Source organism: Bufo bufo, chromosome 4 (genome assembly GCF_905171765.1).
Source record: "Bufo bufo chromosome 4, aBufBuf1.1, whole genome shotgun sequence".
NCBI classification, from domain to species: domain Eukaryota; kingdom Metazoa; phylum Chordata; class Amphibia; order Anura; family Bufonidae; genus Bufo; species Bufo bufo.
This window is the reverse complement of record NC_053392.1, coordinates 75,004,384-75,030,710: the sequence shown is the minus strand read 5'-3', so window position 1 is coordinate 75,030,710 and position 26,327 is coordinate 75,004,384. Positions and strand designations below refer to the sequence as shown.

General features: G+C 46.6%; 1 protein-coding gene across 7 annotated transcripts in view; it reads left to right on the top strand.

Moving 5' to 3' along the window:
* Window positions 1–26,327, top strand: part of LDAH (lipid droplet associated hydrolase) — a 293,483-nt gene that overhangs the window by 31,138 nt on the left and 236,018 nt on the right. For 3 of the 7 annotated variants that reach the window (XM_040427388.1, XM_040427390.1, XM_040427391.1), the window contains exons 2-3: window positions 21,365–21,478; window positions 23,608–23,756. In XM_040427388.1, coding sequence (XP_040283322.1) covers window positions 23,612–23,756 — 145 coding nt within the window. In that variant the 5' untranslated portion in view covers window positions 21,365–21,478; window positions 23,608–23,611. Of the gene's footprint in view, window positions 1–21,361; window positions 21,479–23,607; window positions 23,757–26,327 lie in introns of all 7 variants that reach the window. The other 4 variants (XM_040427387.1, XM_040427389.1, XM_040427384.1 and 1 more) reach the window with 2 other exon arrangements.

The following is a 26,327-nucleotide window of genomic DNA, read 5'->3' as shown; positions in this document are numbered from 1 at the left end:
ACTGTGGGACAGCAAGCGACATGAGCTGTTTGAAGCTGTCTGTGTCCACCAGCCTAAATGACAGCATTTCATAGGCCAGTAGTATAGAAATGCTGGCATTCAGGGCCAGGAATCGAGGGTGGCTAGGTGGGAATTTACGCTTTCTCTCAAATGTTTGTGAGATGGAGAGCTGAACGCTGCCGTGTGACATGGTTGAGATGCTTGGTGACGCAGGTGGTGGTGTTGGTGGTACATCCCATGTTTGCTGGGCGGCAGGTGCCAACGTTCCTCCAGAGGCCGAGGAAGAGGCCGAGGCGGCAGCAGCAGCAGAAGAGGCCGAGGCGGCAGCAGCAGAAGATGTAGCAGGGGGAGCCTGAGTGACTTCCTTGTTTTTAAGGTGTTTACTCCACTGCAGTTCATGCTTTGCATGCAGGTGCCTGGTCATGCAGTTTGTGCTAAGGTTCAGAACGTTAATGCCTCGCTTCAGGCTCTGATGGCACAGCGTGCAAACCACTCGGGTCTTGTCGTCAGCACATTGTTTGAAGAAGTGCCATGCCAGGGAACTCCTTGAAGCTGCCTTTGGGGTGCTCGGTCCCAGATGGCGGCGGTCAGTAGCAGGCGGAGTCTCTTGGCGGCGGGTGTTCTGATTTTGCCCACTGCTCCCTCTTTGTCTTTTGCTACGCTGTTGGCTCGGTCTCACCACTGCCTCTTCCTCCGAACTGTGAAAGTCAGTGGCACGACCTTCATTCCATGTGGGGTCTAGGACCTCATCGTCCCCTGAATCGTCTTCCACCCAGTCTTGATCCCTGACCTCCTGTTCAGTCTGCACCCTGCAGAAAGACGCAGCAGTTGGCACCTGTGTTTCGTCATCATCAAAGACGTGCTGAGGTGGTATTCCCATGTCCTCATCATCAGGAAACATACGTGGTTGTGCGTTAGTGCATTCTATCTCTTCCACCCCTGGGGAAGGGCTAGGTGGATGCCCTTGGGAAACCATGCCAGCAGAGTCTTCAAACAGCATAAGAGACTGCTGCATAACTTGAGGCTCAGACAGTTTCCCTGATATGCATGGGGGTGATGTGACAGACTGATGGGCTTGGTTTTCATGCGCCATCTGTGCGCTTTCTGCAGAAGACTGGGTGGGAGATAATGTGAACGTGCTGGATCCACTGTCGGCCACCCAATTGACTAATGCCTGTACCTGCTCAGGCCTTACCATCCTTAGAACGGCATTGGGCCCCACCAAATATGGCTGTAAATTCTGGCGGCTACTGGGACCTGAGGTAGTTGGTACACTAGGACGTGTGGCTGTGGCAGAACGGCCACGTCCTCTCCCAGCACCAGAGGGTCCACTAACACCACCACGACCATGTCCGCGTCCGCGTCCCTTACTAGATGTTTTCCTCATTGTTATCGTTCACCACAATAAGAAAAATATTATTCGGACCAATGTATTGAATTAAAATTCAGGCCTTTTTTTTACAGACACCTAACACTAAGTCTATCTGGCTATCTATTTAGGTACCGTATTACACTAATACAGGCACACCAGTAATGACAGATTTAGCTGAATATAAATGTGAGGCCTATTATTTAGGCGCTGGGTGACAGGTATACGTTTAATCACAGAATTAGACTTGGATCTGCACTGTAGCGTGTGTGTGAAGTTCTTGAGAATTACCCTATCAGCACCTTGAATCTAATATACCCTTTTAGGGATAGTTTTAAAGTAGGCCTGATACAGCAGAAACCACTAATTCTGAGAATTGCAAAATTGGGAATTGTTTTTCAACCCAGAACAAAAACTGTGCTTTGACGGACACTAAATAATTTGACCAGCTAAAACAGTACAGATTTGGATGAATATAAATGTGAGGCCTATTTTTTAGGCGCTGTGTGACAGGACTCCACTGCATAACGGGAACGGATCCGTTTTGCAGCCCATAGACTTCTACTATGACGGAATGAATAACGGAATGCCTCTAAAGGCCGAATCTGCAGCCTCTGAGGTGTTGAGTATTTTAACAATGAAACAATAAAAACTCTCTCTTTCAGCAACATTTTTAACGTATAAATTAAAATTTTCCTCAAATACTAAAACAATTGTAAATTAGCAGCGTGCCATTCTTTTCCTTTCTGTCCTGGACGTTTTTTTTTGTTTTTTTTTGTCCCGCGCCTGTACGTTACATCACGCCACAATACCCGATGACGGCCGCATTCTCATAAACATAGCAACTCTTTCCATTCACAGAGCAGCGGCCGCAGCGATCTGCTGTAAGATCTGGACGTCTTGGCACAGAAATTACTTTTTAATGAGAAATGAAAAAAAAAAGTGACTAGCCGTTTCTTGTGCAGGTGGAAAAAGGTTAACACAACTCGCCTGTCAGGTCTCGTTATAAAAATGTCCGTACCAGCGAGGGAAAATGCACGAGACAGAAAAGAATGACCTAAAAGTAAGTGCTAATAAGGGCTTTCAGTCCCCAGAGTCCCTGCCGTATATTACCATGGTGCTGTCACGGGGCCACTCCTGGGGACTGAGGACACTTACCCCCTTTGCTTTGAGAACCCGGTTATATCTGGAGCGTAGTACCGCTGGCCCGTGACAGAGGTCGATGGAGGCTAAAAGAGTAATGTGACCGCCACTTCACTGCCTTCCTGGTAATTTTTTATCCATTGGGTGCAGCTTATCACACCTTCCCCTCGTGACAGAACCGAATTCTGTCATAGAATTGCGTTATGGTCCGTGGTAACAGAATCCATAACGCAATTCACTTTTTACCAGGGCCTATGTTGGATGTTGTTACGTGCGGTACCATCTGGTGTCACTCCCTCCCCCAAAAGGTGCGTGGTTATAAAACATGCAAATAAATATAATGCGACCTCCACGAGACGGACTCGCTGTATTTTTTTCTCCATTGGGTGCAGCTTGTGACACCTTCTCTTCTTGACGGAACCAAATACTGTCAGCGGGTTCCAAGGACTATGTTGGATAGTGTTACGTGTGGTACCATCTGGTGTCACCCGCTTCCCCCATAAGGTGTGTTGTTACATAACATGCAAATAAATCTAATGCGACCTCCACGTGATTGCCTCCCGGTATTTTTATTTTTTTTATCCATTGGGTGCAACATGTGACTCCTTCCCCTCGTGATAGACCTGCATACTGTCAGTGGGATCAACGGCCTATGTTGGATGGTGTTACGTGAGGTACCATCTGGTGTAGGGCTGCAACGATTAATCAACGTTATCGATAATATTCGATAACGGGATTCGTTGTCAACGAATCCCGTTATCGAATAATCGGCCGATTCGTTGCTATGCGGGCGGGAGTGGGCGGTCAGGCGCTATGCCTGCGGGTCCTTGAACTTTAGATCACTGCATCTTTATTACCTTACAATGAAGCTCCAGTAACAGGCATGTAGAGCGGGAGGCGGCGTAACGTCACTTACTCACATGACGCACCTGCTCCGCCTGCTTCATTCATAAAGTAGGCGAGTAAGTGACGTTACGCCGCCGCCCGCTCTGCCTGTTACTGGAGCTTCATTGTAAGGTAAAAGAAGATGCGGTGATTTAAAGTAAAAGTTACTGCTAGTTAAGGAATATTGCTGTGAGCGGCGGGGCCAGGGCTGTTATGGGGAGGGGGATCTGTGTATGGCACTATTATGGGGGGATCTGTGGATGGCACTATTATGGGGGGGGATCTGTGGATGGCACTATTATGGGGGGGATCTGTGGATGGCACTATTATGGGGGATCTGTGGATGGCACTATTATGGGGGATCTGTGGATGGCACTATTATGGGGGATCTGTGGATGGCACTATTATGGGGGATCTGTGGATGGCACTATTATGGGGAGGGGGATCTGTGCACTGTTATGGGGAGAGGGATCTGTGGATGACATTGCTATGGGGGAGATCTGCGGATGACACATATACCATAAGATGCTATATAGTGTCATCCATAGATCCCCCCATAGCATAGTCATCCACAGGTCCCCCCAACCTCTGCCTCTGCCGTCCTTCTCTTCCCTTGCGTCCTCCTTCTCTCCCAGCGAGATCCCGCACTTTCCAACAGCTAGGCTTTCCTGCTCTTCTCCTCTGGTCCGCCTCCTTGCCGCTGGTTTCGCGCCGTTGGCCGGCGCATGCGCAGTAGCTACAGTGATGCCGTGCCCACAATGGGCATGGCAGTGCACATGCCCCGGCCCAGAGAGGGAGAGCGCAGGCGCGGGATCTCGCTGGGAGAGAAGGAGGACGCAAGGGAAGAGCGGGGCGGGCAGAGGCAGAGGCTGAGGTTGGGATATGAGCAAAAGAGGCAGAGCAGCCTGGGCTCCAACAAAGTGAACGCCGCCCCTGGGCACTTGCGAGCCCTCATTTACATATGAATAAAAGTCAGTTTTTTGCCTCAGGGGAACTTTACAAGAACACAACAAGGTACCATTTGAATCATCTACAGTTATGCTACAGCGCTATGTAGGCGGTCTATAATGTCAAAATGTGGTGACAGACTCCCTTTATGCAAATAGCATTTATTATGTAGAGAAAGTTAAAGGGGTTCTGCACTTTGTTTTAACTGATGATCTATCCTCTGGATAGATCATCAGCTTCTGATCAGCGGGTGGTCCGACACCCGGGATGAACTAGCGTAGGGCTAAGCTCTGTTCACTTGAATAGCCCTGCCCACGCTAGTTGCTACTAGTCGTGACGTCACTGGGCCTGCGGTAAACAGTGAGAAGGCCGTGGCGCTGCTGGAGCGCCGCTGCCTTCTCAAACAGCTGATCGGCGGGGGTCCCCGGTGTCGGACCCCCGCCGATCAGAAGCTGATGATCTATCCTAATGTATTGTTATTGTCCATATTGCCTCCTTTGCTGGCTGGATCCATTTTTCCATCACATTATACACTGCTTGTTTCCATGGTTATCACCACCCTGCAGTCCATCAGTGGTGGCCGTGCTTGCACACTATAGAAAAAAGTGCCAGCCTATGTGCGCTACCACAATCCCGGCCACCAGAGAGGGCAGTGCTTTTTCCTATATTGTGCAAGTGTGACCACCACTGATGGATTGCAGGGTGGTCGTAACCATGGAAACAAGCAGTGGATAATGTGATGAAAAAATTAATTAAGGCAGCAAAGGAGGCAATATGGAAAATCCCAATACATTAGTAAGTGCCTTGTATTAATTGACTCTACATGATAAATGCCATTTGCTGATGTGAGACAACCCCTTTAAGGCTGAATTCACATCGGCATTCTTATTTCCATCTTTTCGCTCCGGAATAGGAACAGAACAAAAATAACAGACACACCGGATCCGTCACGTGAGACACCGACAGAGTTTGGGGGACTCCATGGACTATAATGGGTTGGGTTTCCTGCATGCAGCGTGGTGTTTTAAGGGGCAAAATAGTGGAGATGACGTTCAAGGGACCCCACTGACTATAAAGGAGTTCGCACAGTTTCTGACATGCTACCCGGCATTTTACCTTCTGACATGCTACCTGCATTTTTTACAGAATCTACAAATGAGGCCACTTATTCAGCCTCCAACACATCATTCAGTGTAAAATAAAAGTGCCACATGTTCACCAAATAATGCTTCTATACAGTTACCTGTAACTGTACAATGCTGTATGGTATACAGGGCCGCTGCCACTATACACTGCAAAAGTAGCAAGGCCTCACAAAGTACAGTGCCTTGCCAAAGTATTCACCCCTCTTGACATTTTTCGTGTTTTGGTGCCTCACAACCTGGATTGTTTGAGGATTTGCATCATTTAATGTACAGAACATGCCCACAACTTAGAAAATGTATTTTTTTAAAAAAAAATTTTTGTGAAGCAAACAACAAATAGGACAAAATAACAGAAAAAGTAAATGTGCATAACTATTCACCCCCTAAAGTCAATACTTTGTAGAGCCACCTTTTGTGGCAATCACAGCTCCAAGTCGCTTTGGATAAGTCTCTATGAGCTCGCCACATCTTACCACTGAGATTTTTGTCCATTCCTCCTTGCAAAACTGCTACAGCTCCTTCAAGTTGGATGGTTTGTGCTTGTGAACAGCAATCTTTAAAGAGGACCTTTCATCAGAATCAAGTATGTAAACTGAATATACATACATGGAGAGCGGCGCCCGGGGATCCCCCTGCACTTACTATTATCCCCGGGCGCCGCTCCGTTCTCCGGTTACAGGCTCCGGTAAAGTCATAGTTAGGCTCCACCCATTTGAGCCTGCAGGCGTCTCTTTCTCCTATGTTGTAGCGCTGGCCAATCGCAGCGCTCAGCTTATAGCATGGCTAAGAGACCGCGGCAGGCTCAAATGGGTGGAGCCTAACTATGACTTTACCGGAGCCTATAACCGGAGAACGGAGCGGCGCCCGGGGATAATAGTAAGTGCAGTGAGATCCCCGGGCGCCGCTCTCCATGTATGTATATTCAGTTTACATACTTGATTCTGATAAAAGGTCCTCTTTAAGTCTGACCACAGATGTTCTATTGGATTGAGATCTGGGCTTTGACTCGGCCATTCCAACACAATTACATGTTTCCCCTTAAACCACTCAAGTGTTGCTTTAGGGTACTTTCACACTAGCGTTGCTCTTTTCCAGCATAGATTTCCGTCCTAGGGGCTCTATACCGGAAAAGAACTGATCAGTTATATCCCCATGCATTCTGAATGGAGAGTAATCCGTTCAGGATGCATCAGGATGTCAGTCATTTTGACTGATCAGGCAAAAGAGAAAACCGTTTTGATCTCCGGCAAAAAACCGGAAGACTTGCCTGAATGCTGGATCTGGCATTTTTCCCCATAGGAATGTATTAGTGCCGGATCCGGCATTCAAAATACCGGAATGCTGGATCCATGTGAAAAAAGATACAAGACGGATCCGTCTGTCCGCATGACAAGCGGAGAGACAGATCCGTTCTCGCAATGCATTCGTGAGACGGAGCCGCATCCAGATGCGTCTCACAAATGCTTTCAGTCACATCCAGATCGGCGGATCCGGCAGGCAGTTCCGACGACGGAACTGCTCGCCGGATCACACTGCCGCAAGTGTAAAAGTAGTCTTAGCAGTGTGTTTGGGGTCATTGTCCTGCTAGAAGGTGAACCTCCGTCCTAGCCTTAAAGGGAACCTGTCACCGGGATTTTGTGTATAGAGCTGAGGACATGGGTTGCTAGATGGCCGCTAGCACATCCGCAATACCCAGTCCCCATAGCTCTGTGTGCTTTTATTGTGTAAAAAAACCCGATTTGATACATATGCAAATTAACCTGAGATGAGTCCTGTCCCTGAGATGAGTCCAGCGTGAAGGAGCCCAGCACCGCCCCGCATCCTCCGAATCTCCTCCTTGCTCCCCAACGTCAGAAAGCTAGAGCGCCGTAATCTCGCTCGTAATCTGATCACGGAGCGTAAAGTGGGGGCTACCAGGACCAGACTGTTTTATACTTGGGCACCTGGAGCTTCACAAAGACCCCAAGGGTTTTTCAGTGTTGGTGACTGTTAGGGTGTAACGTCATTATGTTACAATAAAAAAAAGTCAGAAATAAAAGACCCCTGATCGGACTAAAGAATGTTAAATAAGTATTTCAGTTTTTCACGGAGGGGCTGATGGAACTCCAAGAGGAAGAACTCTCCCCCTTTCAGACTCAAGCTTTACTGAATTGATGTATCGACAATGGGATCTAAGGGGTTAAATAGATCATAGTAATCTGCAATACCACTTTTTGAAATGCAATATCAGGTGTATAACACAGTGCCCCCGTCTGTGAGCTAGAGTAACAAGCTGATCTGTATGAGCTGCTCCAGTACCGGAGGACTCCAGCTGTCCTAGCGTTCCATAAGCGACCATTCATCTGAACGGCTGCCACATAATAGTGCAGGGGACACACTAGGCTGGCAGTGCTTTCCATCTGGCAGTTGTTTGCCAGGGACGCCGGGAGCAGAGACAACCAGCTGATTGCCCCATCACAGTGGTTGGAATGGGATATCAGGAGTAAAATACAGCATCTCTCTATATGCGCTAAAGTGCCGAGCCTCTATGTAAGAGCTGCTCCGGTGTTGGAGGACTTGAGCTGCGTTATGTAAGCAACCATTCATCTGAACGGCCGCCACATAATACTGCAGGGGACATACTAGGCTGGCTGTGCCTTCCCTCTGGCAGTGGTTTTTTCCAGGAGGCAAGGAGCGGGAGCGACCAGCTGGTTACCACGTCACAGTGGTGGAATGGGATATCAGGTGTATAATATAGCATCCCCCGCTGTGACCTAGAATGAGGAGCCGCTCTGTACTCAAGGGCGCTCAAGCCGTCCCAACGTTACATGAGTGACTGTTTGCCTTCCCTCTGGCAGTGGTTTTCCCAGGAGGCAAGGAGCGGGAGCGACCAGCTGGTTACCACGTCACAGTGGTGGAATGGGATATCAGGTGTATAATATAGCATCCCCCGCTGTGACCTAGAATGAGGAGCCGCTCTGTACTCAAGGGCGCTCAAGCCGTCCCAACGTTACATGAGTGACTGTTTGCCTTCCCTCTGGCAGTGGTTTTCCCAGGAGGCAAGGAGCGGGAGCGACCAGCTGGTTACCACGTCACAGTGGTGGAATGGGATATCAGGTGTATAATAGAGCATCCCCCGCTGTGACCTAGAATGATGAGCCGCTCTGTACTCAAGGGCGCTCAAGCCGTCCCAACGGACTGTTTGCCTTCCCTCTGGCAGCGGTTTTCCCGAGATGCCACGATCGGGCATCTCGGGATATCTGTGGGATATCAGGTGTATAATATAGCATACCCCGCTATGACCTAGAGTGATGAGCCACTCGGAACGGGAGAACTCGAGCCATCGTGACGGTACATGGGTGACCATCCATCTGAATGGCCACCTCCTAATAGTGCAGGGGACATACTAGGCTGGCTGTGCCGGTGGTTTTCCAGAACGCCTGGAGCAGGGGCGATCAACTGATTACCACGTCACAGGTGTATTACCTGCTGTCCCAACATATGCCACAAATGTGGGTGAGCAGATTTTTGCGATAGTTTGGCTGCCCCCCCGCCCCCCCCGCCAGTAATTGTATTCTCCATAATATATATAATGTGCTCATACCTGCATTTGATCCAGCTCGTCCTGTATATAAATGACGTGGCACTAGCGAGGAAGCGTGTATTTACAGTAACTGCATCCTAGCGTCCAGTGTTTGTCTCATTGTAGATGGCGTACGCCATTATGATATAAAGAGCGGCTTTGTCAGCGTAAACTCCCCATCACCGTCCGTCGGAAAAATGTGTGCAGAGGTAATGTGAAAACAGCTGTATAGCCGGCTCCATGGGGCTTGAACGGCGTCCAAATGTCTTGGCTGGCGTGATGACAACACGTCTATAATGACAGGGGGTCATGTGATCACTTTAACTTCAGAAGAGGTACACTTTTTTTTTTTTTTCTTTAATCAGTTTGGTGATGTCATCAGCACCTGTTACCATTTTCAGTCTTGTTGAAAGGTCCCGTAAATAAAGAAGGCAAATTTGTCATCATTTATCTGGGTGACATTTACCGGTTTCGATAAACGGCTGCAGAATGAATGCGCCTTCCATGAAAACAACTTTTTTTCCCCCCTGGTACGCATTGTATACAGTATCATTCATACACAGGGCCCGCGCCGGACCCCGTATGTGATTAATGTCTGCTGCAAAACAAAGATACCTGTGTTGGAGATTCATTTTGAAAACTTTTCATACAGAATTCTCATAAAAAAAAAAAAGAAAATGTGCTCCTTAAAGGGATTGTACAGGATTTGAAAAAAACTTAGCTGCTTTTCCCCCAAAACAACGCCACCCCTGTCCACAGGTCATGTGTGGTATTGCAGCTCAGCCTTGTTCGCTTCAAAAGAACTGAGCTGCAATACTGGACGCAACCCGTGGACAGGTGCGACACTATTACTGGAAGAAAAGGGGTATGCCAACCTTTAAGGGGTTAGCCGATTTTTTTTATTTTTTTATTTTACCAAACTGTGGGGAGGTCATTAAAATAATAAAAAAGTACCTTCCAGAACTACCTCCGATCCAGCATCGGGTTCTCTGCATGTATTGTTTTGGTTGTAGCGGTCACACCCTGTATCCTGCTGAACCCACTCACTGGCCTCGGTGGTGTCGTGCCGTAAACTGCTGAGGCCAGTGAATGGCTGCAGCGGTATTTGGGATATCACTATGGCAGCCAAAAAAATATGTTGTGGCTGCAGCCCGCGGACAGAGGGGATTGGAGGGGGCTCGGAAAGGTAAGGTCAGTTTTTTTTTTTTTTTTTTTTACTTTGACAGGCTCCCAGCATTTTGGAGTATGAAAAAAAGAACTTAGACAACTCCTTTAAAAAATGATGGCGTAATACTAGAACATGCAATCGCTGTATTATCTGACATCTGTGACCCCCACAATCCTGAGAATGTAATGATCTGCTGTCCAGGTAATGCAGCATTCAGGTGTATGGCGCCAGTTCTCTGCACAGTCAGATGGCCGGGAGCGCCGCAGCGCAGGGAAAAAGTGCTAAACCTGCGCTGCAACCCCTTGTTTCTCAGGATTGGTGGAAGTCAGAGGTCGGACCTAAAGGGATTGCATATTCTAGCACTATCTTTTAAGATCGAGATACCCCTTTCAGACGAGGGGGTGTCTCGCTGCAGACTCACAGAGCAGCACCCGTCCTGACCTCCCATCACTGACTGGGTCGCATACCATTATATTGATTTATATTGCTATGTAACTCTTAGGCCTCGTTCACACTTCAGTGTTTGGTCATTGATTTCCATCAGTGATTTGTGAGCCAAAACCAGAAGTGGAGCCTCCACAGACATGAGGTAGAAGGGAAAGATCTGCTCCTGTTCTGTGTTTAAAGTTGCACGTGGTTTTGGCTCACAAATCACTGATGGAAATCACTGACCAAACACTGAAGTGTGAACGAGGCCTTAGGGCTCATGCACACAACCGTATGTATTTTGCGATCTGCAAAAAATACAGATGATGTCTGTTTGCATTCCGTATTTCGCGGAGCGGAACACCTGGCCCCTAATAGAACAGTCCTATCCTTGTCCGTAATGCGGACAATAATAGGACGTGTTCTATTTTTTTGTGGAACGGAGACTGAATGCACACGGAGTAACTTCATTTTTTTTTTTTGCGTACCCATTGAAATTAATGGTTCCGCATACAGTCCACAAAAAAACCCGAAACAGACACGGAATGAAAATACGTTCATATGCATGAACCCTTACAATTCTGGAATGTATTGGATAACACTGACAGCATTATGTCAGTGTTATCCAGTACATTCCAGACCTCTAAGGGTTACATAACACCATAAATCATTATAATGCTATGCGACCAGGTCAGTAGTGGGAGGTCAGGACGGATGCTGTGCTGCGAGTCCGCAGCGTGACACCCGCTCGTCTGAAAGGGGCCTTAATCAAGTTTTATACATCAGAAAATTCTCTACACACCAATTTCAATATATATCCCTTTTATCAAACAGTAAAAGGGCATTCCCATCTCAGACTTCGGGGGCATATCGCTAGGATATGCCCCCAATGTCCAATAGGTGCAGGTCTACTTAGAATGGAGCCCGCAACGTTTCTGAGGGTGCACCTCACATGTGGAGCCGCCCTCCATTCTTTTCCTGTGGGAGCGACAAAAATTGCCGAGCGCCGGCTTGGCTATTTCCTTCATCCCCATAGAAGTGAATGGAGCGATGGCCACGATTGCCACTCGGCTTTCTGCGCTCCCACATGAAGCAATGGAGGGTGGTCGCACATGCACAGTGCACCCTCTGGCACTTTGGGACCCATCCCCCTCACACAAGCCCAGCTTCTGTGTAGCCCATGACTGGCTGTTTTATGACAGCCTGTCTCTGTTGCCCCTTGCACAGAATACAGGCTGCCATGAGCCGATAAAATGTAGGGAATTGCTGTGTATGCTATTGAATTTTCTAATCAGAGGGGGCAGTTGTCTATGGCTACGTTCACACAACTATATCCGTTTTGAGGTCTGAAAAATACGGATGAGGTCCAGGTGCATCCCTCACTTTTCATGGGCCCCATTGTAAAAATAAAAAAATGTTGTCCGCAAAATGGACAAGAACAGAAATTGTTAATTTGCAGCTGTCTGCATTTTATGCCGCCCCATAGAAATGAATGGGTCCCCGTGCAATCTGCAAAAAACGCGGAATGGATGTGGACCAAAAATACTGTTGATAATAGTAGATAAAATACGTAGCCTTAGTGTAATCATTTGTTCTAACAAGTGACAACCACGCTAAAGCCACCCATACACAACATTAAAGTCAGTGGATCCTTTGGCACTTTTTTGTGTATACAAAGGTGGTCACCACTGGTCCTGCATCGATGACATCACTCATCGATGACATCATGCATTCACATCACGTGAATAATGTATCTTAGTGTATATGTGCCGTACATGCAGTCTTCACCGCTGAGGCCACTGATTGGCTGCATTTCTTCTGCTGCAGAGTTTTGTGTAACTGACATAAATCCATCAGAGCTCTGCTTCAGTTTCTGACAACTCTCTCTGCTCTCCCTCTTCCTCCTCTCAGTGTCAGAGATAGCAATAGGAAGGGGGAGCCTTTTCTACAACGCAGATCAGAGTGTGGATAGGGAGGAAAGCAATTCAATATCAGTGTCTATTAGCATAGGCTGTAGTAGGAGACATCAGACCAGAAGTGAAGTTGTGCTGATACATGAGAGCTAGTGAAGACAGCAGCATCCTGGACACACAGAGCATGTATTCCTGGGAGGGACACGTCCACATGAAAAAAAAAAAAAAAAGTCTGAAACTAGAAGCAGCTTACAAACTGAATATCAGTAATCTGAAAATGAATGAAGATCGCAGACTGAATCGTAGTGCAACTTTTTAGTTTTATTCAAGGTAACCACTAACATATGGAAAAATCACTTTTTCCATGTCAAAGGTGTCCATAAACTTTAAATATCCTTTGTTGAGGTTCAGTTACATCTTTGGCCTCCAGGAGACAATGTTCTTGCTTAAGAACAGGATGTTGTCTGTAGAAGACCACTGCCAGAAACATCCCGTTCTTTTGTAGGTCACACTCTACCTCACTTGAACCTGGATGATCTAGAAGCTGGTAGCATGCTCAATAGACCAATGTTTGTAACAGAAGAATAAGTTTATATTACGTCAATGTTTTAATAAGGCGCTCCATCAATAATGGAACAAGTTCTCCAATGGACCTGAAAATGACCTCACATTTGTGGAAATGAAATTTAGAAGTGGAAATTGTTGAGTAGAGGGGTTTCCATGACTTCAAGAAATGCCATAGATGTTCACAAAGATTTCCATGTGTCCTTGAAAAGTTTTTCGTCAGTCCTAAGAAATTATGATCTGGGCAGGATTGGGGAATCTGAGGTTCTCCAAAGCCTAGCCCAGTGATCATGTACTGCCATGGTCATGAATCTGATCCAGACAAGGTACCCAACCGTGTAAGGCCTCCTGCAAACGACCGTAGGTGTCCCGTTGCCGTATTGCGGACCGCATATGCAAATCCACAATACACGGGCACCGTTCCGTGTGCATTCCGCACCACGGATGTGGACCCATTTACTTGAATGGGTCCGCAAATCCCGAGATGCGGAACGGAAGCACTACGGAGTGGTTCCGTTCCGTACTTTCGGTCCGCAAAAAGATAGAACTTGATCTATCTTTTTGCGGAACAGACGGATCGAGGACCCCATTCAAGTTAATGTGGTCGCCATCCGCATTCGGCTGGCCCACGGTCGGTGCCTGTGCATTGCGGTCAGCAGCATGGTCACGGGCAGCACACGTTTGTGTGCAGGAGGCCTAACATGTATGTTCATCAAATGCATATGATTAAATTCCCTGTTTACAGGGCGGTAAGCCAAACGTCTGACTCCATCTCCTCTATTTTTCGGTTGGACCGATTGGAAAGTGAGGGAGAGAGAATAGACCTAATGTTTTGCATGACTTGCCGTTCAAAATACTTCATAAGGATGGAAGCGAGTGCCACCGGACGGTAGTCATTAAATCAGGACAGTGATGCTTTCTTGAGAATGGGGACAATGGTGGTGGCTTTGAAGCACGTGGGGACAAGAACATGACTCAGTGAGAGGTTCAAGATGTCTGCAAAGACAACTAGAAGTTCTCCCGCACAGTCCCTCATCACACGACCAAGTATGTTGTCAGAACCAGGACATGTCTGTGTGTGGATGTCCGTGTCCTTGACGTCAGTGACAAAAAGGTCAGTGATTCATCTTTGAAGATGTCCACGAAGGATCCGTGTTTGGCCCATGTGTCATCCCTATTCCACTGACACTGCTCAGCTGAAAATTAATTTCCAGGACAGGACACCAGTGACATCTGTTGTGTCAGTGGTTTTAATGGACCCATAGACTTTGCTGGGAACGTTTAGTCTGCATCACGGACCAAAATAGTGCAGCTCTCCATGATTTTGCCACTGACCATGCACTGGTGTTTAAATAAAAAAATTAAAATCAATGGGTATGTGTGCTGTCCGTGGAGAATACGGGCGTGTGAATAAGGCCTAAAGGACAGAACAAGGGAGAGATGATATCTGAATTTCTGTCACATCTAGAACATCTTAGATACCACTCTTCTTTGATAAATCAGGGCCATAGATTGACAGAACATAACATATTTATATGATTCAAATTTTGAAACTTTCCTTGGAGGAGTTGTTCACCCCTGGAGACCTTTTCTTCACACCCTTTCCCCCAGTAAAGCTAGACCTCTAGTGGTCATCATGTTAAGAATATTGTAATTCATTTATCAAATGCACAACTTGTCAGATATTTATTTTCGTAGAAACTAAAGAGTTTGTTCACCCATGGGGACCTTTTCTGCAGACTTCCCATGATGGAAATCATACTTTACCCAATCCCCCGGCTCCTCCACAGCTACTGGGTCTCCTTGCGTCAACATCTGGTGTGACAGGGGTCATGTGGACGCTGCAGCCAGTGACTGGCCGCAGCTGTGACTTGTCACCCATACGTCATGTCACTGGGTCATGTGAAGTTTGGATGACATGTCACCACTGCGACCACGTGACCCGCACCGAAACAGATGATGTGGGGAGACCAAGGAGCAGCGGTGGAGCTCGAGAAGCAAAGAAGCCAGAACCCAGCGGCAGGGATCAGGTAAGTATGATTCTTACCACGGGTCTGCAGGGGTGAACAAACCCTTTAATATGTTTAAGACCGATTTGGTATCAGTACATTTCTACCAACTCGGCTTAAAACAAACTCCCGACTCCACAGCCCTGGCTTTGTGTATGTACCAGTCAGCCATAGCCATCTGTTTATATGGCTTCAATCTCAGGGATCACCTTGGTGTTTAGTAAGCATCTATTTCTTAAACTGATCAAGTCACCCTCCTCGGCTAACAGATTTTCCCTCCCCTTAAAGAGGTATTCCGGTAGGTATAAGTTATCCCCTATCCATAGGACGGGCCACTCCGTTCATTTCTGTGGGAGTCCCGGAGATAGCCAAGCACTGTGGCTATCTCCGCAACTCTCCAAGAAATCAAGGAAGCTGCTGCGCGTATGTGCGACCGGCTGCTCTGGTCATTTTAGGGGAGCAGCAGGGGGTACAAGGACCCTGTTCTGGTGATCAGTGAGGGTCCCAGCAGTAGGACCCCCAACCATCTGATAGTTAACCCCTATCCTGTGGATAGGGGATAACTTGTATTACCCCTTTAATGTTGGGTTGGAATGGGTAATAGCAATTGCTCTGGGCACCCCCAATATGGTATCCCGGGAGTAGAATATTGATGACCTATTCTTAGGGTAGGTCATCAACATCAGATCAGTGGGGTCCGACACCAAGCACTACCACCGATATTTGAAGAGGCTGCAGTGTGCCGGTGAGTGCTGTGGCTTCCTCACAGCTTACCAAGCACAGCGCCGTCCATTCGATAGTGGCTGTGCTTGGTATTGCTCATTCACTTGATTGGAACTGAGCTGCACACAGGCCATGTGACCAATGAACATGACGTCACTGGCCTAGGACGAGGCTGCAGCGCCCACCGGAGCATCATGGCCTCTTCAATCAGCTGATCGGTGGGGGTGCTGGAAGTTGGACCCCACCAATCAGATATTGGTGAGCTATCCTGAGGATAGGGCCTCAATATTCTCCATCTGGAAAACCCCTTTGAAAAAAATCCAGCTAAGGCCTCATGCACACGGACGTTTTTTTACACGGTCCGAAAAAACGGGGTCCGTAGGTCCGTGATCCGTGACCGTTTTTTCGTCCGTGGGTCTTCCTTGATTTTTGGAGGATCCACGGACATGAAAAAAATGTCGTTTTGGTGTCCACCTGGCCGTGCGGAGCCAAACGGATCCGTCCTGAATTACAATGCAAGTCAATGGGGACGGATCCGTTTGACGTTGACACAATATGGTGCCATTTCAAACGGATCCGTCCCCATTGACTTTCAATGTAAAGTCTGGAGTCCCTTTTATACCATCGGATCGGAGTTTTCTCCAATCCGATGGTATATTTTAACTTGAAGCGTCCCCATCACCATGGGAACGCCTCTATGTTAGAATATACTGTCGGATATGAGTTAGATCGTGAAACCTCATTTCCGACAGTATATTCTAACACAGAGGCGTTCCCATGGTGATGGGGACGCTTCTAGTTAGAATATACTACAAACTGTGTACATGACTGCCCCCTGTTGCCTAGCAGCATCCGATCTCTTACAGGGGGCCGTGATCAGCACAATTAACCCCTCAGGTGCCGCACCTGAAGGGGTTAATTGTACTATCATATCCCCCTGTAAGAGATCAGGGCTGCCAGGCAGCAGGGGGCAGACCCCCCCCCCCCCCCTCCCCAGTTTGAATATCATTGGTGGCCAGTGCCGCCCCCCCCCCTTCCTCCCTCTATTGTAATAATTTGTTGGTGGCACAGTGTGCCCCCCCCCCCTTCCTCCCTCTATTGTAATAATTCGTTGGTGGCACAGTGTGCGCCCCCCCCTTCCTCCCTCTATTGTAATAAATCGTTGGTGGCACAGTGTGCGACCCCCATTGGCCCCCCCTCCCTCTATAGCATTAACAACATTGGTGGCCAGTGTGCGGCCTCCCCCCCCCCCCCCCCCCCCGATCATTGGTGGCAGCGGGTTACTAGCAATAGTACAATAGTAAAAGATTCATACTTACCTGGGAGCTGCGATGTCTGTGTCCGGCCGGGAGCTCCTCCTACTGCTAAGTGACAGTTCATTTAGCAATGCGCCGCACAGACCTGTCACTTACCAGTAGGTGGAGCTCCCGGCCGGACACGAACATCGCAGCAGCCGGTAAGTATGAATCTTCTACTATTGTACTATTGCTAAGTAACCATGGCAACCAGGACTGTAGTAGCGTCTTGGTTGCCATGGTTACCAATCGGAGCCCCAGCGATTAAACTGGGACTCCGATCGGAACTCCGCTGCCACCAATGATGGGGGGGGGGGATGGGAGGCCGCACACTGGCCACCAATGTTGTTAATGCTATAGAGGGAGGGGGGGCCGATGGGGGGCGCACACTGTGCCACCAACGAATTATTACAATAGGGGGAGGGGGGGGGGGCGCACACTGTGCCACCAACGAATTATTACAATAGAGGGAGGGGGGGGCCACACTGGCCACCAACCTATTATTACAATAGAGGGGGGGGGGCCGCACTGGCCACCAATGATATTCAAACTGGGGAGGGTCTGCCCCCTGCTGCCTGGCAGCCCTGATCTCTTACAGGGGGCCGTGATCAGCACAATTAACCCCTTCAGGTGCCGCACCTGAAGGGGTTAATTGTGCTGATCACGGCCCCCTGTAAGAGATTGGGTGCTGCCAGGCAGCAGGGGGCAGTCTTGTACACAGTTTGTAGTGTATTCTAACTAGAAGCGTCCCCATCACCATGGGAACGCTTCTGTGTTAGAATATACTGTCGGTTCTGAGTTTTCACGAAGTGAAAACTCAGCTTTGAAAAAGCTTTTATGCAGACGGATCTTCGGATCCGTCTGTATAAAAACTAACCTACGGCCACGGATCACGGACACGGATGCCAATCTTGTGTGCATCCGTGTTCTTTCACGGACCCATTGACTTGAATGGGTCCGTGAACCGTTGGCCGTGAAAAAAATAGGACAGGTCATATTTTTTTCACGGCCAGGAAAAACGGATCACGGATGCGGCTGCAAACCGGTGCATTTTGCGATTTTTCGACTGACCCATTGAAAGTCAATGGGTCCGCGAAAAAAAACTGAAAACGGCACAACGGCCACGGGTGCACACAACGGTCGTGTGCATGAGGCCTAACAGACATGGGATGCTTTCCATGTATTTAGATAACTTGTAGGTTGTTCAGGAGGGTGACAAAATTAAAGGGGTTGTACAGGCAGTATATATTGATGACCTATCATCAGGATACGTCATCAATATCTGATCGGTGGGGGTCCGACACGCGGCACCCCCACTGATCAGCTGTTTGAAGAGGAGCGGGTACTCCATGTGAGCGCTGCTTCCTCTTCATTACACTGCCCGTCGTTCAGTACTCTCTCCATTCACTTGATAATTGCAGTACACCGCCGCTACAAGGGAGACAAGGGGCAGTGTAATGAAGAGGAAGCAGCACTCACATGGAGTACCCGCTCCTCTTCAAACAGCTGATCAGTGGGACCCCCGCCGTTATGATATTGATGACCTGCATTTCAAGCCCTAATTTGCATATGGAATTGAACACTGGGATGGTGCAACAGATTTTTGCCATCCAGGTATCATTTTAATAAGAAGGATCAGCCCTAACATGCAGTATATGGTTTGACAGAGTTATTCCTGCTGACCATTCCTCTTTAAAAATAAAAAAAATAAAAAAAAATAAAAATTCCTCAGCTTCTAATGTACTTGGGACAAAAAAACTAAAAAGTAAAACACTTCAAAGAAACCAGTCTGTAATTAAATGCAGCGTGGTTAACTTAGATAAAATCAGACCTGCTGATTCAACACACTAACATTACAATACTATAGCGGGAGCTATAAAACTTCTACAAATAAGCGTCACTTTAGACAGCGAGCGAGAGGTGTGTGATTGACGGCCGAAGCTCATTAGGGTCTCGAACCTCAACGTTTCTGAGAAGGGGGGGAACGTTTCTAAACCATTTGGGGAAGAGGTGTTAAAAACATCTCCAGGTGTTAAAATGTAGTTTGGCAGCGAATGGTTGATAAAGTCTTCTCCATAAACCCCCAGGAAAATAAACATTGAGTGAATTGTAAAAGAAAGCTGGAAGCCAAGCAAAACGGTGCTCCGGAGTGATAGGCGATTGGTGCTCCTCGATCTGCCTTTGGATAGGTCAGACATGACTTAGGTGAAAATGGAGACGTAACATAACACATTAGTATGTTAAAGGGATTTTACGGGACAATTATATGGTCTATAGGTGGGGGTCCAACTCCAGCACCCTGCCAATCTGCTAGTTGTGGGGCCACTGCACTCCTGTGTGCACCACACCCTCTTAAAGGGGGTATGCCATTTAAAAAAAATAAAAATCAGACACCATATAGTACATGACAATCTCTTACTAACAAAGCTAGAACCAGCCCTGTACCTCACATGGATCCAGAGATCTCCTCATTCATTGCTCCAATTGTTCTGCTAGATATATTTCAGGCTGGCAGCTCAGGGGGCGTGTCCTTTCTCAGGGGGCGTGTCCTATCTGTTGTAGCTCTGTTCTTGTAGCTGCCAGAGCTTCTAACAGACGATATGCCTGGTGAGGATTGCAGATTTAAACTGAGCATGTGCGACCACCTCAGTACAGTGGACAAGAAATAAGGAAAAGAAGAAACAGCAGGTGGCGCTATACAGATACATTTTATTGAATAGATCAGTGGCTATACTCAATTTTTTATTACATGCAATTACTAAAGTATTCAGATCCAGATGCTGGTTTGAAAAACGTAGAATATTTTTTGTGGCACAACTCCTTTAAAGGGTTTCTGTCATGAGAAATAACGTTATGTAGCTGACTGACATTAGCGATGGGCTAATGTCAGCAGTACATAACAGTGTGTTTTATAACTGCCTGCCGCCGTTCTCTTAAAAAACAGACTTTCATAATATGCTAATGAAGCCTCTAGGCGCTATTAGGGCGTTGCTTCAGCACCTAGAGCAGGCATCCTCAAACTGCGGCCCTCCAGCTTTTGCAAAACTACAACTCCCAGCATGCCCGAACAGCCTACAGGTATCAGCCTACAGCAGGGCATTGTGGGAGTTGTAGTTTTGCAACAGCTGGAGGGCCGCAGTTTGAGGATGCCTGACCTAGAGGCTCGGCCTACGCACCCTTTGGCACGCCCAGGTCCAGTTGATTGACTTTCGAGTTCTCCTCAGTGTCCCGTAAATCCCGCGCCTGCGCGTCCTTCACTCACTGCGCCGAATACTAAACAGGACGGCGCAGGCGCGGGATTTACGGGACACTGAGGAGAACTCGAAAGTCAATCAACTAGACCTGGGCGTGCCAAAGGGTGCGTAGACCGAGCCTGTAGGTGCTGAAGCAACGCCCTAATAGCACCTAGAGGCTCTTTAGCATATTTTAAAAGTCTTTATTTTAAGAGAACGGCAGCTGGGAGTTATAAAGCACAGTCTTATGTACTGCTGACATTAACCCATCGCTAATGTCAGTCACCTACATAACGTTATTTCTCATGACAGAAACCCTTTAAGGCACAGTGCCATACATTTTGTAGTGGCCGTGTTTGGTATTGCAGCTCTGTAAAGTGATTGGCAACTGAGCTGCAATGGCAGGCACAGCCACGATGAAATTTATGATGCTGTGCCACGTAACCAATTAAGGGGATGGAGCGGTGGTTTGTGAACAGCAGGCCCTTCAGTCTGTTGACCACCAAAGGTGCCAGGAGTCAGTCCCTCACTGACTAAGGATAGGCCATTAATATTTAAGGCCTGGAAAACCTCTTTAACCATTGTAGTCCATGTGTTACCAGTCTGTGTATACACTTCAGGTTTTTGTTTAGTGATGCTGTGTCATCTTTTGAGACTCTAGTTTCATCCACAGAAAGTCTTTGTCTGCAGGTAAGATGACCACAGGCAGCCATTCCTCTACCTGGTGGCGAAGAACATTCTTTTTGTCAAAGCAAATTGAATTATCTTATTTACCAAAAGAAGATTTTCTAACGTCTCTTAGATATTTTCCAGTTTAGGCATTGATAGCCTTCAAATAGGCCAAATCCTGGTCCAAAAGTTTGCATTTGGCCGTGAAATTGGGTCACATCATCAGGTATCTAGTGAGGCTTATTCACATTAGGAATTCCATTTGTGCTCTGAAAATGTGATAACTTGTTATAATTCTTCTTCTTCTAGCAGGACAGAACTGGCAAGGTTGGCCTGGAGGCTAATGCACTATTAGTTCCTCTCTGAGAGATTTTTGGGAGTTAGGAAATCCAACCTTGCTGCACACAACCAACTGTCCACCACAAGGTCCGGAAGCCATAGTAGCTGGAGTGATCACACGATCTTTACTGTGTGTATGTCTCTAGTTTCCTTTAGATCCTAATCTGTACCCAGTAGCAGTCGATTAAAGACACTTGTCCTGTTGTCTCATGTATTGTTTAAAGGGGTGCCCAGGTTTAACTAATTGATAACCTATGATAACATAAGCTGGACATGGGCCGACTTAGCGGCCGGTTGTCGGGAAGGAAGCGTTCCTTCCTGACATTCGGCTGCTCGTTCAGGAGACACATTTACATGCAACGATCTTCACAGTATGAGGACGAGGGATCACTATAGCAGTCCCTCATCCTCATACAGATTCATGGTTTCTGAGCAGCAGATCGCTGTTGAGATCGCTGATCGGTGGTGCCTGCATGTACGGCAGGATTACCCGGTGAACAAGCGTTTCACACGTTCATCGGGTGATCGTGGCACATTTACATTGCAAGATTGTTCGGAACGACCGTTCGCAAGAATGGTCCTTCCTGATAATCTCTACGATTCTTGGGCCTTGTAGATGTACCTTTAGGCCACTTTCACATGGTCAATATTTGATCAGTACTTTGCATCAATTTTTGCAAGCCGAAACCAGGTGTGGGTCCACAACATGGCAGATGTACATATCTCTCCATAATACTTTTTCTCTGTAGATTCCACTTTTGGTTTGGCGTACAAATACCGATGTAAAATACAGACCAAATACTGACCGTGTGAAAGTGGCTCCCAGCAGCCCCACCGATTAGCTATTTAGAGGACCTGCAGCACCAGAACCACACAACTCTGTACGCTGTGGTGGACATACCTGGTTACAACAGCGCTTCTCCTAAGCATTGGTCATCAGTGAGTTAGTCCCGAAAAACCCCTTTAATATTTCATATGGCAATTCTGAGCTTATATCTGGAGAGCCCTTGTTGTCAATTCTATTTAATGGCCTCTACAAGGAGCGTCTCTGAGTCTGGAAGACTCCATCTCTCTGCACCATGTGGTTGCAATAAGCAATTTATTGTGTAAAGAAAAGGCATTGTCTCCTTTCTCACCAGAGAGTCTTATGGGAAGAAACTGAAGGGATGGCCAACTTATCTCTCTATCCAAAGTTTTTTTTTGGGGTTCACATGAATGGGACAAAACTGCAGTATCCTTCACAGGTCCGCTACTAAGCAGACATAGTGCAGTATAAATTTTGAAGAGGCCACAGCCCCTTCAAACAGCTGGTTGGCAGGAGTCAGACCCCTACCGACAGGGTCAGACTGGACCACCAGAGTACCAGATGATCCTCCGGTGGACCCAAGCTCTGACAATAATGGACCCTTAGTAAAACTGGAACCTTAAAGCCCTATATACACAGAAGGTGGATCCTCAGAATATTTTTTTCTGGTAGGCCCAAGGAACTTCCGTCTGACGGTGACTACTGATCAGCCCTATTCCTGATTGTAGGCCATCAGTATTTTAAACCTGAAAATCAATGGTTCTGAGTCTCCTGAACAAATGGAGCAGTGGTCGAACATAGGCACTGCTCCTCCCTTCATTCTCTGTTGACTGTTGGTGATAAGCAAGATGTTGGGTCTTTAAAGATGGCGCCCACTCAGGAGCGGATGCCACATCCATGGGCATGCCTGCTGTTTTATGAACTTTTAACCCATTAGATGCCATGTTCAACTGCAATTACGCTCCTGGGGACAGAACGGCTCCCCACCACTGGGAACAAAGGAGCCGTTCAGTTGCTATGGCAGCCTCAGGCCTTTTGAGGTTCTGAGACCTGTCAAAGTGAAGTTCCTATCAAGCCCTGCCTGTGGTAGGGCTTGATAGGAATGTAGTCATTCTGCAATGGTAATCCCTTTAAACAACAGCTTATTTTCTGATGACACTGTCTTGACATTATTCATTGGATTTTCTTTTGGCTCCCCCAGGCATGATGGGTGCTTGAGATGTTTGGTAACTACTAAAGAACCAAATGTATGTAGCTGCGGGCATCTTTAAAGAAACCATTAGCATTGCTTATATTTTGCATGACTACTAGATTATACTATTATATTGTGTTAATTGGTGTAAAGGAAGACTAAACCTATTGCCTTCACCTTTTTGCCATATTTAACCATTTTCCTCTGTACACTCTGCAGAAATATGTCAGAAGAACATATCCCTGTGCATGATGAATTCATCTACTGCCTCGGAGCTGCTACACAAGTTCTTAAATTTGGGCCTTGGAGGGATCTGCAGAAAACCTCAGATGAAGCCCCACCTAAGCTATTGTTCCTTATCATCCCAGGTGGGTAAACAGTTTATCTTGATTCTTACCTGTGCACCTTATGCCTTGTCCACAACATTAAAGTAGATTTGTCAGTATTAAATCTATATTCAACTTCACAATAATTTTTTTATTCGAATGCAGTTAAAATGAAAAACTAAGCAACTGTGCAAAAATTGTTGCGTGTCTACAGCTGCTGTGCAGATCTGTGTGTATCCATGGTTACAGACTACAAAAAGACCCTTTGTAGTCTGACTCCACAGTCATGAACCCTTCCATGTGTCCTTTAGTTTTTACAAACATTCATTTGTTAGAGTGACAAGAAATAGGGGACGTTTGGATGGCAATGTGACTTCAAGATCAGACTACACAGGGTTTATTTGTAGTCTGTTACTATAGAGACCCGTAGTTTTTTTTAGGAGCTGTAAATACAACCAAAAGGAGTATTTTAATTAAAACAATTTACAAAGTGGCTTCAAAATAAGTTATAAAATTGCACCTTCCTCTATCGGGTAGCCTATTACCTGCATCCAAGGATCGGTGATAATCCATTTTGCGCCATTTGTTAAATCCCCTTGGAGAGAATACAGTGTTTTTGTCTCATTCCTGAGACGTTCTAATATGCCAATGAATAGTAAAGCTCTTTACAAGGTTTTATAAATTTTATTCCACATGGATACCATGGCGCTGAAATTTTCTCAGAGTTTCGAAAATCATAGCAACATCCTTTCAACTTTTACCAAACTCACTCTACTCCATGGAGACACCAGGCTTTCAGCATCTTTGAAGGAACACTATGAGAGCCAACATATGACCCGAGAGCGAGGTCAGACTTCTGCCTTATCTCTCCGCTTTGTTGTTCATTAGGCTGATGGAACCACAAACTGTGCAGCTAATATATGCACCCCCTTTTCTCCCCCGTAACCCATGTGACCAGCGATGTGAAGGGGATAAAATCCCTCCGTGTAATTACCACCGTGCTTTTCTGTCATATGGTTTTGTATATATTCTGTGTTTGTTGCTACTAATGTCTGGGAAAATGTGGTATAACTTTGTGCTACTACTTTGATATGCAAAGTACCTTCCCCCGTGTTTTTCTTCCATCGAAACCTCGGAATGCAGACCGCTATCGGAATATCTATCACTTCTCGCTTTCTTCCTACGGTGTAAACAAGTTCTATTTTGTCATTTTTTTGTGGTTTTTGCCCAGAATGTTTAGTTTACATTTAGTTTATATTCGATAATGTGTGATGTAAAGCATAACATTTTTTGTGGGTATCTCTCGTATTTGGATATTTTGATTCTAACAATTCCCGACTATAATATTTTTTATTTTTTTTTACCGTGGCCGAGCCTGTTGGCGTAAGTCCCTGACTCCTCTTCTGTTTCCCTGCCAGAGTTCCTGCTGCATTTGATAGTACTTGGATTGCTTCTGGCTAAATGGAACCCAGTGACACGTTTTCGGAGGAAATTGGTAGTGTCTTGCGTGGTATTGGGAGCTCGTGTTTCATGATCTTCTAAGGAGAGATGTCCTATCCCATTATTGCTGCTTTTTGTTTTTCTTGCCGTGTGTTCGCTTACTGACATGTTGTTCCGCGGGAGAGGCTGCTGGGTCCTTTTCATTTCTTACTTTTTTTTTTTTGTTCAATAGAAATGTTTCGTTCTAGGCACATCTGGAAATGACAAAAAAAGAAATGATAAGGCTTGGACATTGCAGGTGATGAGTGTAAGTTTTACGACAGGCAGGGTTGCAGCTGGGATATTCAAGCTGATGGATGTTAGGTTTAGTTTATGAAATTTTTATGGATTGCCTTTTATACCTATTTTTGCAGTTTAATGACTGGCAATAAAAAGGAGGTAGCAGATTGTTTCTCTAGTTATATGGGTAACTGTGCAATGGTCTGTACAGGTGCACCCAATGAACCCCCCCCTTCCCATCATCGAATAGGATAATAGGCTTTCAATGTTCAATGCCATCTGACAGTATTACGGTATATTGCTAGAATGCACATTATTATATGTGGGGGTACAGTCTCTGGGACTCCCACCAATCTGGAAAACGTAGGCTCTGTTGGCTTCTCTATTGTAGCGTCACTACTGGTCACCCACTTTATAAGGTAATTGGGCCCTCATAAGTAACAGCATACCCTAGAGATGTGTGATCATTTATTGTGCATTCACAAACTTCACTTCACTACAGCACCAGAACCAAGATTATATCATAAATACAGCACCAGAACCAAGATTATATCATAAATACAGCACCAGAACCAAGATTATATCATAAATACAGCACCAGAACCAAGCCCATTACATAAATACAGCACCAGAACCAAGATTATATCATAAATACAGCACCATAACCAAGCCCATTACATAAATACAGCACCAGAACCAAGCCCATTACATAAATACAGCACCAGAACCAAGCCCATTACATAAATACAGCACCAGAACCAAGCTCATTACATAAATACAGCACCAGAACCAAGTCCATTACATAAATACAGCACCAGAACCAAGCCCATTGCATAAATACAGCACCAGAACCAAGATTATATCATAAATACAGCACCAGAACCAAGTCCATTA